This window comes from Symsagittifera roscoffensis, chromosome 9 (assembly GCF_963678635.1).
Source record: "Symsagittifera roscoffensis chromosome 9, txSymRosc1.1, whole genome shotgun sequence".
In the NCBI taxonomy this organism is placed as follows: domain Eukaryota; kingdom Metazoa; phylum Xenacoelomorpha; order Acoela; family Convolutidae; genus Symsagittifera; species Symsagittifera roscoffensis.
This window is the reverse complement of record NC_087070.1, coordinates 34,128,220-34,139,681: the sequence shown is the minus strand read 5'-3', so window position 1 is coordinate 34,139,681 and position 11,462 is coordinate 34,128,220. Positions and strand designations below refer to the sequence as shown.

General features: G+C 44.6%; 1 protein-coding gene across 1 annotated transcript in view; it reads left to right on the top strand.

Annotated features, from left to right (window-relative positions):
• The first annotated feature begins 6,319 nt into the window (after positions 1 to 6,319).
• LOC134853883 (ABC transporter ced-7-like) overlaps positions 6,320 to 11,462 on the top strand; it is a 44,649-nt gene continuing 39,506 nt past the window's right edge. Inside the window, exon 1 of the mRNA XM_063869840.1 lies at positions 6,320 to 6,510. Within this exon, the coding sequence (XP_063725910.1) occupies positions 6,321 to 6,510 (190 nt within the window). The 5' untranslated portion in view covers position 6,320. The remainder of the gene's footprint in view (positions 6,511 to 11,462) is intronic.

Genomic DNA, 11,462 nt, shown 5'->3' with positions numbered 1-11,462 from the left:
TAGAGGAGGTTGTAACCTGCATTTATGGACCGGCCGTCACGTACGCGTTTCCAGATCCTCTGGTGACAGCTTATCGATACTCAGTGACCCACGTGAGCCTCATAAGCATACAAGACGGGACGACACTCAATTGGTGTCAGCAGGAGGTGCTAAGGGCACAAATGAGCAACACGGTGCTCTTCGGAAAGGTGAAGGATCCGGAGTTGGTGTTATACGGTTTCCGAGGACAACTGCAGTGCAGGATGGGAGGTAAGCGCGAAGGCCCCATGGGTAAGCACGTGGGTCACTGAGTATCGATAAGCTGTCACCAGAGGATCTGGAAACGCGTACGTGACGGCCGGTCCATAAATGCAGGTTACAACCTCCTCTAGCCCCCGGATCATCCCCATGGGGTCCAATCTCATGGCCAGGCATAGATGGGGACAGGTCTGGAGGAGAAAGCTAGAGGAGAGCTGCTGAGCAAGATGGTCGAGTTGAGGAAGGCATCACGGAAGACCAAGGAAGACAAATGTAAAGACAGCTCTACTCTGAAACAAAAAACTGACAATAAACTAATTGAACATGTAAGGGGGATAAGGTCGGAACTATTAATATAATTAAAAGTACTAATATCCTTAAGGCTCGAGCAGGGGGGAGGCAAGAGTTGGAAGGGTTGGATGGAGACAAGGAAGTCGAATCAGTGATGATAACGACAACGCCCCCGAGTAAAGACGTGAGGTCTCGCAAGAGGAAGAGAGACGTGGAGGGATTGGGCAGTCCTTCAGCGGATGCGGTCTCGGAGAAAAAACTTGAGAGAGACGGCCCCCATGGTTCTGGCACGATGGAAGACTGCAGTCTACAAGAGTAGCTACGAGCCAAGGAAACTGCTCGACGTAGAAAGAGAGATGGAAATCCCCACCAGCTCAACAACGGAAGAAGACTTCAAGCCTCAGAGGACAAAAATGAAGCGAGGTTCGACGAGCGGGCAGACCTGGGAAGTGGACGTCGGCAAAGATTGGGTCTCAAATGAACACCAGGCTACTGGGATGCAAGTGACTAGCGATCCTCTTGAGAAGAATAAAACGAGGAACACCTCCCGACCGTGGTTAGTGGCCCTGGAAACATTGCAGGAATTGGAAGACTGCCTGAAGAAGCTCGACAGTGGAGTGTCACGCAAACGACGCAACTGGGCTACCCAGCAGAAGGCTGACATCAACAAATTGGAATTGGGGATCCAACTGAAGAGAACTTGGCAGAACTTGTTAAAGGATCATTTTGAAGAAGCGATGAGAACATCCTCATCGGCATCGCCGTTGATGGCGAATCCCTTCATTAGAATCGCAGGACAACTGATGTTCGCGTGGAGCCTGTTGGGAAAAGAGTTAGAGACACTGTTTTCGTACGATAAGTTGAAATTAGGAGGCAAGAACGTTGCTAGGGATAACTCAGGCTTGAGTCTGGCAAGGAGGAGAGATGCTACCTGTTTCTTGAGGTGGACAATGTCGATGGTGACTGATAGTACCATCCTAGCATGTCACCAGAGAGCAGTTGGAAGCAAGACGCTGGAAAGGAGAGTCTCCGCAGTCATCTTGAACGTGTACCAGAGTACTGGGATAGAAAAGGAGGATGGTTCTAGGCAGTCTCTAGAGAGCCACAGGAAGTTAGATGGGATACGGAGATTCTACAACAAGAAGTTCGAGGAGAAACACGACGTACACCGTAACTTGGATTCGTCAGGAGAGTACTTGAAACCCAACAAAAAGGGAGAGTACCAGTACGCGTCTGGAGTGATGGGGATGGCATACAACCCTTTCTTGGACTTGGAAGCTGGAGGTGCCCACAGAAACTACGAGGTGGCGGAGCTGCTGAAGTTCTGGACAGAGAAGATAATGGAGATAGACACTGTGGAGAGAGAGAGACCTAGCCTAGTTTTGATTCTCGAGAAAACACCGGAAGTAATAAGTGTGCCGCGCTCAAGTAAAAGAGTCGAACTAAAAATGAGTAACGGGAACGGCATGTTGACCACGAATCTGGGAGTGGTGTGGAAATTGCTCAGGCCCTCCTGGTGTCCACATCCCCATGCGAGCCTGATCGAGGAAGTCACGGAGCGAGTGAGACTAGCGCCGACAGAGGATGAAGATTTGGCGACCTTGAGTATAGTACATAGACTGATCCTGCCTCATGTGAAAGAGTCAAGTGAGGTGACGAGTGGGACAGGGTCGGTAAAGAAAATGGAGCCGGGCAGTTGTCTTGACTCGACGTGTGGGAATGGCGAGCACACCTGCGATGGACGATCATGCGTCAGGATACAGTCTTTCCAGAAAGAAGACCTAGTCACCTGGTTTGAAGATATTACCGAAAGGGAGAAGAGTGAGATACAGATAGTGTCTGAGTGTTACGCGAGTACCACGGTGAACCTAGCAACAGCTCTGGGATTCTTCTCAAGAATGGGCAGTCTCCAGTCACTGGAGAGGCTAGAGTCAGAACACCACTTGGTGACCGCGTTGAGCGTGGAGTCATGGCTCGGAGTGTTGCAAGTGACCCAGAAACACATCAAGAGTTGGAAAGTTGGACTCGAAGCGGAGATGGGATTTCCCATGAGCGAAGCCTATGGTCTGCCTCTAAATGCGAAGTCCCTAGTGGGGTCAGTGATGGCCAACCTATGTGGCAGCCACTATCCATTACACATGGCGATGGTAGAAGTATCCAGCCAGAGGGTATTGATAGACAAAGCCTTCTCAGTGCCCAAATGCGTAAGACTGGCTCGGATGTCGCATCATTCACACAAGCTGATGAGGAAGATCCGAGGAACAGTGCCGAAAGAACAGAGGGACGACTTGAGTGAAATCTGGGGTGAAGAACTTCTAGGTTTGGAGGGCGAAAATACAAGTGACCACGAGAGACAAAACGTGATCGGGAAACCCATGGTTGGTGCTCCAAACTTGGAAGAGATCGACGTGATACACGAGAAACTGATGGAACTTGAGCCTCTCCTAGAAGCCTCGGGAGAACGCAATCTTAGGAGCATCGACCTCACACACGGGGATTGTCCATGCCACTGTCTGGCGCAGACAGTGTGGTACCCAGACCACGCCAATCTCTGCCTGATCTGGGATGTGGAAGAAATCAGGTCGTTGGGACTGCCCGATCATCAGCAAAAGGTGACCATCTTAATGGTGAGCACGATGCTGGCTCTACGATGGATTGAAGAAAATATAGCAAAGTATCGGAAATCGAAGACGCCAACGGCAGAGTCGATTCACGCGATAGATTACAGCAGGAGACTTGAGTTGTTCGAGACCGCATTCAAGGTATTTGCCCTACCAATGGAAGTCAGACACATGTGGAGCCGCTTGAGGTTCTTTCCTTGGTTTCGCGCGACGTTAACGTCCTGGTTATACGTGGTGACGAAGGATCACATGAGGAAACATCAAAAGGAATATCGACAGTTCCAGGCAGAGATAGGAACAGATGCCTTCAAGAGACCTCTGCTGACCCATCGAAATGCGATCACGACGGGGTGGCAAAGAATTGGTAGAGTGTCATGAAACAATACCCAGGCGAGAGAGTCGATACTGGAGGAAGACTTGGCGAAGAACGTGAGCCTGAGTCTGCACAATTCCTTCTGTTTGAACCGAGAGTCGAGGGTGAAGAGTTTGCCCAACCAAGCAAAGAGATTGAAGGAGCAAAGGGAATGGATGCGGTCCTATGAACAGCTGAAAGCCTGGGAAAAGATCGTGATTAGCTCCGATGACGAAGAGGCACTGTTGAAGCAGATTACGGTGTCAAATACGTCTGGGTCTGGTACCTCGAAGGCAATGAACGCGAGATGAGCAGGTGGCTCAATGAGGAATTCTAGAGTCTTGAGTCTTGAGCGGGAAGGAAAGGGGCTCGAGGGTGAACTTGGATGAAATCTAGGTTCACGAAAAAGAAATTTTAACAAATGAGATATTGTTATTAATATGTTATATCTATAGTATAAATCAAAATACTGCAAGACAATTTCCTGATTGAATAGGACAAAAGAAATTTTAAATTACTAGCATAAAAAGCGAAAATTCAATGGTGCAGGTGTGTGCAGATTTTGATTGCTGTTTAACGATAGTGTGAAAATTTTATTTGGTTGTGAATTTTGGAAGGTAGATAAACTTAAGTCTGCTAAAAACTTCTGTAAATGACCACTGGCACTGTATCTTGAGTGACACTCGGGTTTCTGGGGATTCACTGACAGAGGCAGCACGCGATGAGGACATCGTTCTTGAGTCCGTGGAGTATGTGCCAGTCGGTCATATCTGGAAGTTTGACCTTGAGGGACACGAAAATACGTGATTTTGGAGTGAAGTTTTATTTTTCAAAATTTCGAATGGAGCCTGTCATGCTCAGTTTTCTCGCGACAACTGAAAACACAAAGTGTAAAATCAGAACGACCGAATTTACAATTGCGGGAAAATACTTAAGAAAACAGCAGGATTTTGCTATTCGCAATTTCCAGATACAAAATAAGACACGAGTAGAGCCGTCTTATCCTGAAATAGGAGGCGAGATAATCACGAGAGGAGTGCAATTATTCGAACTGAACCAGAGTGAACCTTTAACGGAAAGGTGGACAGCTGGAGTGTCCCAATGGTTCAGACTAAAACTTCAATTCTAGAGTCTTAACTTATGTCTTTTGTTAAAACTGATTAGTATTGAACTTATCAAGTTATCTTATTTAATTCTCGAGTTGCTCATCAATTTAATTACTCCTTATTCTCGAGTTTGTCGACATGTGAGTTCCAAATTTAGTTTTCTCGAGTGTGTTTTATGATTGTTATGTTGAGATAAGGCGAGTTTTGGGTTGATCCATCTGAAATGGATCAAAGTTCCTCTGTCCAATAAAAAGTAACTTAACGGATTGTTCCGACCCTGTTTTAATCAACCAATTTCCGAACTGTAACCGATTTTGTTTTTTTTTATTGCTTGTTTTCTGATGTTTTGTTTTTGTTTGATGTAACCAATGAATTTATAACCAATTTTATTATTTACACTTTGCTACACTGATGCCTCGGCTCTTTATTGTATAGTAATTCAAGTGTTCTTTCTTCTTTTTCTGTTTTTAACGGCGTTCTTGTCTTGTGGGTATTTCGAGACCTAAGTATGGGAGCGTTCTTATTTTCTAGAGTGGGGGATATTTTGGTAGTAGCCTTTAAGCTGTAACGGGTTCTAGTCTCATGTCGCAAGCGAACCGAATCGGCTCCGACCGTTCTTGAGGTAGAAAAACACAAGAGATAGTGTCCCTGACTCTTGAGCCAATGGTTATAGGGCCTATTTTTCTTAAGCCTCATATGTGACCGAAGTAGGCGACTGTTACACAGCGGCTTTGAATTCGAAATTGCATTTGTGTCCATTCTGGTCGAATGTCACACTTCCGTCAACGTCAATCACTGGAATTCCTTCGTTCGTTGCTATTTCTCTTTCGGCTTGTCTGTTTCAACGAATATTGTTGTTCTGTTTTTTTTCTTATTTTCAGTTGTAGCGAAATTTCAAGGTCGTGGCGTGTCTTTATTTCGAAAAGAATTTTTAAAATTTATTACGTCTCGCCAAACTGACCATTCCTAATTCGCCAAATTGTCCAATTATTACAGCTTATCCACTAAAACGTTCAATCGTTTTGTCATGCACGCTCAAAGCGAGATGAGCGCTTCGATCCAAATCAAATCGTCCTAATTCGCTCCTTTTGACAATTTGGATCGTAATCGTCGAAACTGCCATTCCGAACGATCCAACTACCATGAAATAAAATTCGTTTCATCGAATCATAAAATTGGTTTCGTCGAACCATTTTTTGGCGGCATTTTGGTCGAATGGCACATTATTTGCTGTATCGCAAGTGGTGCGAAGCTCAGCCTTGCCTCTGTGTAAAATGGCCCTCTCATCGAAAAAAGGTAAGAATCACTCAACGCGAAACTAATTATTTTCCGATTATGAGATGTTTCTGTCCTCTACGGGCCAAAATGGGTGTAAAATTTGGGTGATCTCTCTCGTGTTAAGTTTTTCATTGAATGGGTTTTTAGGTTTAGGGTTAATTTTTGGGTAAAGGACGTTTTTGGTTTCGGGTGAGTGGCACTTTATAATTTTCGGGGGAATGGACCTTCGAGTAAGTTGCTCAGGAAAAACAATCAATGTTGGTTAACAGAACGTTTTCGATTGATTACAATCATCATCAGTCTAAAAAAGGAAAAACAATAAACGTACAATCCAAAGTGTACAAACAGAGTGTACAAACTTCGAGTAAGTGGTCATTCATCTTCGTGAAATCAAAAATTAGCGCAAAAATTGTTCTGATTTCTTTTTCAGTTGTAATGAGTTGGAGTTGTGTTCAGGGAATCAATGCTCGGCACATATTCGCCTTGCTGTGGTTTCATTTGATTAATCAATCAAGACGGATCTTTGCGACATACATCTTTCCTGGCTTGATCGCCGGCATTGGATTCCTCATTTTGATACCATACTTCAAAGGCAGCGATGTCCTGTTATTCTCATTAGACAATGGTTAGTTAATTTTTTAAGAGTAATGAACGTAGTGAGTACTCTTATATAGATAGGTCTTGGCTGTTTTTTTTTCAGGAAAAAAGTCTTAAAATTTGTTCACGATCATTTTCGGTTTCTCGCGGTTTTACTTTCTTTGTAGGTGATTTCTTTATAAGTTCAGTGATTTTGTTTCTTTAAAAGGAAGGCGAACTCTACTATCGAGCAGCAAAATTGTAAAGGTCACGAAAAACGTGATCGACTTCTAATTTCGAAAATGGAAATTATTTATCAGATTTCCCAGCAAATTTAAAGCTTTGCCTATTAATCCCGTTATCTCAAATTGGGTTAATTTAAACATAAAAGTGTTAATCATAAATTTTACCACAAATTCAAACAGCTTCAGGACCATCTATTTTTTCTTTCAAATTCAAAATTTTTTGGAAAAAAAACGACGTTTTTTGGTTTCCTTGCGTTCATTTTTCGTTTACATCTGTCAGTTGGCTATGTTTGCAAGCTTGAAGGAATAGAAAAAATATATAGTTACTTATCAATTGTTTTCTTGACAATTGTACAATATATACAATGTACTTATCAATTATTAAATATTTTTATATGATATGAAATTACAAATCTTGTGGAAGGCCCTCAATGGAGGGATTTTAGTGACAAGATTTTGCATGCCTATCCCAAGAAGCAGATATCATCTCTTCAAAACCTCATTCTCAAAGTATCTCCTAATTGCAGACTCCCAAGCGAGGCACCTGCAAGCTGGAAATCTGAATATCCTATCGCTATCTGGTGCAAGTGCATATGACTTTTACGACTATCTCCCCCGAAAGACCTGTTTGATACAATAATCCTCTTCATTGGCGGTAACGACCTTTACTACTATATAACGCCGACTATACCCCCGTCCGCTTAGTAGCTGACAAAGTTATCGATATTGCGAGTTTTCTCTGTGAACGAGCCAAGACTCTTTGTTCTAGCAATTCCTGAACGTGACGAAACTAAAACTCAATCAAAAGGTGTGAACGAAAGGTGTCAATCGAAAGGTTGTTAATTAATGTCATGCTTGTTGTTCCAGATTGAGTTGGATTAATAATATCTTCTGTACGAAGTCAACTGTTTTCATGGTAGCAGGAGAAGCATTCTGATGGCCTCTTTCAAGTCACCGCCTGCGTGAGGCGCAGATGTGCCATTTGACTTCTGGTTGAATGAAGTTAAAGTTTGGCAAGCAGTTACAAACCTTACGGTGAAGAAAAAAGGTCCAGCAGTTGCTCTTTCTTTGCAAAGAAGACGCAGAGATGTTGCTCTCGAAATCCCGATTGCTCAATTGGGTTCTTTCTTTGCAAAGAAGACGCAGAGATGTTGCTCTCGAAATCCCGATTGCTCAATTGGGTGCTGACGATGGTTTAGACCAACTTCTTGTCAAGCTGAAGGACGTTTTCGGAACAGAAATTGTCGACCAACAAGTAGGAAGCGTACGAGCTTTTTGAGTCCATGAGAAGGTCTTCTGATGGCGTTGTTCCTCAGTATATACAGGATTTTGAACGAAATTACTATAGTATCAAACGTCATGGTATGGAGCTCCCAGATAGCGTTCTGGCATGTAAATTGCTCCATGGAGCGTGTCTTGAGCTATCCGAGCGTTGGATAGTCTTGGCTAATGCCAACAAGTTGAAATATTTGCAGATGAAAGCCGCTTTGAGACGTATAATTGGTGTAAATTGGAGTGCAAGTTCTGACGTTTTGAGAGTTACAAATGATGAATCCGCTTTTGCTGCGACTGCAGATGATGAGGAAGATGGAGCTGCATTTTCAACGAGAAAACAGTATCAGAAACTTGCTCATAACAAGGCGAAAAAACCCAGGTTTGAAGCCAAAACTGAAAAAACCCAACAAGAAAAACTCAACAAGAAACGACAGATAGCCAACCCGTGGACAGTGGGATACGAAGAAGAACTGAAAAGCCTACACACGGAAATCTCAACAGAAGTAATGCGCAGAAACGAGCTGATCAACCAAACACTTGGAGAATCACATGGCATGCTTGCCGATGCCCTAACGGCATCAAGAGGAAGACTGGTAGCCGCACGCAAGAAGATGAAGAAACGCCTACGACAACTAGAAAGACTATGGTGGGACGAAATCATCATCGAGTGCGAAAACGCAGCGGAGAAAGGGGACATGGGTACCATGTACAAAACTTTAAGGAAACTGGGAACAAGATCACAGAAACACCAGACAGGCACCACTATCTCTACCGACGAATTCAAGGCCCACTTCAGCAACGTATCGAAGGACCGATATGAGAACGACCCGGGTACTTTGATGAACACAGTCAAACAGATGCCAGATAAAAGCAAAGACGTCAAGTTCATAACAGCCAACCAGAAGCTGAACACCCTTCCGTCCGAGAAAGAAATCATGGAAGCACTGGATGAGGTGAGAGAATCGGCGCCAGGCAAGGACGGGGTCCGCATGGTATACATTCGCAACGCATACTGGAAATGGAGGGAGAAAGTCATCCACCTGGTGATGAGAATGTTCACGACCCGAGCAGACCTGTGGGAAGAGTCTCTAAAGAAAGGCCAAATAGTACCATTGCACAAAAAAAGGGAACATAAATGACGCCAACAATTTCCGAGGTGTGTGCCTGCTCTCAATGGCTAGTAGAATTCTAGCCAGAGTGATCGCAAACCGCCTGAGAACATGGAGCGAAGAATTCCAGGTATTGGACGAAAACCAAAGCGGGTTTCGACCAGGCAGGTCCATGGCAGACGCAAGCCAGATCTTCATAAGGATAAGAGAGGACGTGGAAGATCTCAGGAGACGGAGGATAAGAGCCGGAATCTCAGTAGAAGCCAACACAGACCCAGAAGCCAGACTTTTAGACCTAACAAAAGCTTATCCGCGGGTCAGCAAGCCGGTCCTGTGGGCGGTCTTAAGGCGCTACGCGATGGAACGCCCGTTTCTGGACACACTGATGGATTTGCATGAAGCCACAACCTATAGTATAAAGGGCAAAGAGGGCGACAGCGAAGAATGGACCCCCAAAAGAGGGTTAAGAGAAGGTTGCCCATCTTCGCCTTCATTGTTTAACATATACCACCAAGTGGTAATGCGGCAAGCTGAGAAAGCCAGACTAGACAGAGCCGAGGAGAAAGGTACAAACGTCGGGATAGCGTGGACGTGGATGCCGGGAAACCGCTTCCCAGGAAAAAACATGGTAGAAACGCACAACAGTGAAACCCAAACCGCACGAAGATCATTGTCCCTGTTCGCAGACGACACCACCCCCATCGGCGAGAAGGAAGAAATAGAGTCTGGAACAGCAACAATAAAAGAAGTTATGAAGAACTTCGAGGAAAAAAACAACGAAGAGAAAGAAGAGAAACTAGAATTCGGAAAGGACGGAGCAGGTGACATCAGAATGCTAGGAGTGTGGATCGGGGCAAAAGAAGACATTGAGAACAGAAAAAGACGAGCAGGAGGACTATGGGCAAAGGTCAAGCGGCGGCTGACAAAGAGCAGGCTGCCGAAAAGAATCGAGGCTAGAGTTGTCCAATGCTGCGTAGAAAGCGGCTTATTGTTTGACGCCAACGTAAGGACATGGAAAAACTCGGAGTTACAGTCTTTGCAAAGTTGGATCGACCGGTGCTATAGGCACGTCTGGAGCTCAAAGTCGAAGCCGCCATTAATTGAAATGCAAGAAAAAGGAGTGAATATGCAGGACATCAGAAACCAACTGAACATCAAGACGATCCGATGGAAAGTTGAAGGAAGAACTCTAAAACGAATAGGCCATGTAATGAGAATGGACGACAAAAGATTGACTAAAGCAGCTTGTCTAGGGTGGCTAAACGATCTGCAAACCCTACCGAAATGTCCGGGAAAAAAAGACAAAACACTACTCTACTGGCGGAAGCTCATCAGAGAAGCGGGAATGGATGTGAACGAGATAGACAAACTGACTCAGGACAGAAAAGGATGGAGGCGATTGGTGAAAGCACGAATGGAGCACCTGCATAAATGGGAAAAGTCAAATGCGAAAAGACAAAACGGTGAAACGACAGAAAGGAACTCCTATACCCCCCAAGCAACATCGAACACGTGTGAAATATGTGAGAGGGATTTCAAAAACCAGGGCGGCCTGAGAATCCATATCAAAAGGATGCACAAAGAGGCGAGGGTGACTTTTGCATGCAACAAATGCGGAGCTATCTTCAAATCTGAAAACTCGGAAAAAAACCACAAGAAGACATGCGAGGGAGACAGGAACAATGAAGATGGAACCAAGACATGTGGCAGATGCGACAGAACCCTACAGGCCCGAAACATGGCACGCCACAAAAGACAGAACTGCAAGGGAAACCGGGTACCAGAACAAGAAGCAAATGAACAACAACATCAACCCCGCGTATACAAACAGAAATGGACTATATGTCCGAGATGTAACGAGAGGAAATCCGCGTCAAACTTAGCAAGGCACCTAAGGATATGCACCACGTCCATGGTCAGGGGAGAGGACATACCCTTTGAACCAGGAGGGTGAAAGTCTACATACATACAAACGAAAACATTATCAAAAACCTGCTCATAACAAGGCGAAAAAACCCAGGTTTGAAGCCAAAACTGAAAAAACCCGCAGACAAGTCGGGAAGAGTGACAACCTGTGGAATTTGTGGCTCTCGCTTTCACTGGGTTCGCAAATGCCCCGACAGAGAACAAAATGGAGAAGCGGATAAAGAAAAATCATCTAACAAGGATGATGGTGATCACGAAATTTTAATCACATTTGCTATTGACTGTAAACGGCTGCTCTCAGAGTGTAAAACTCGTGCAATTCTTAATACTGCATGTACCAGAACCGTAGCAGAGAAAACTGGGTCAAGAATTATATAGCGTTTACCAATAGCGTCACAAAGTCATGTTGTTTTTGTTAAAACTGCCGCATATATCGTGTTTGGGGA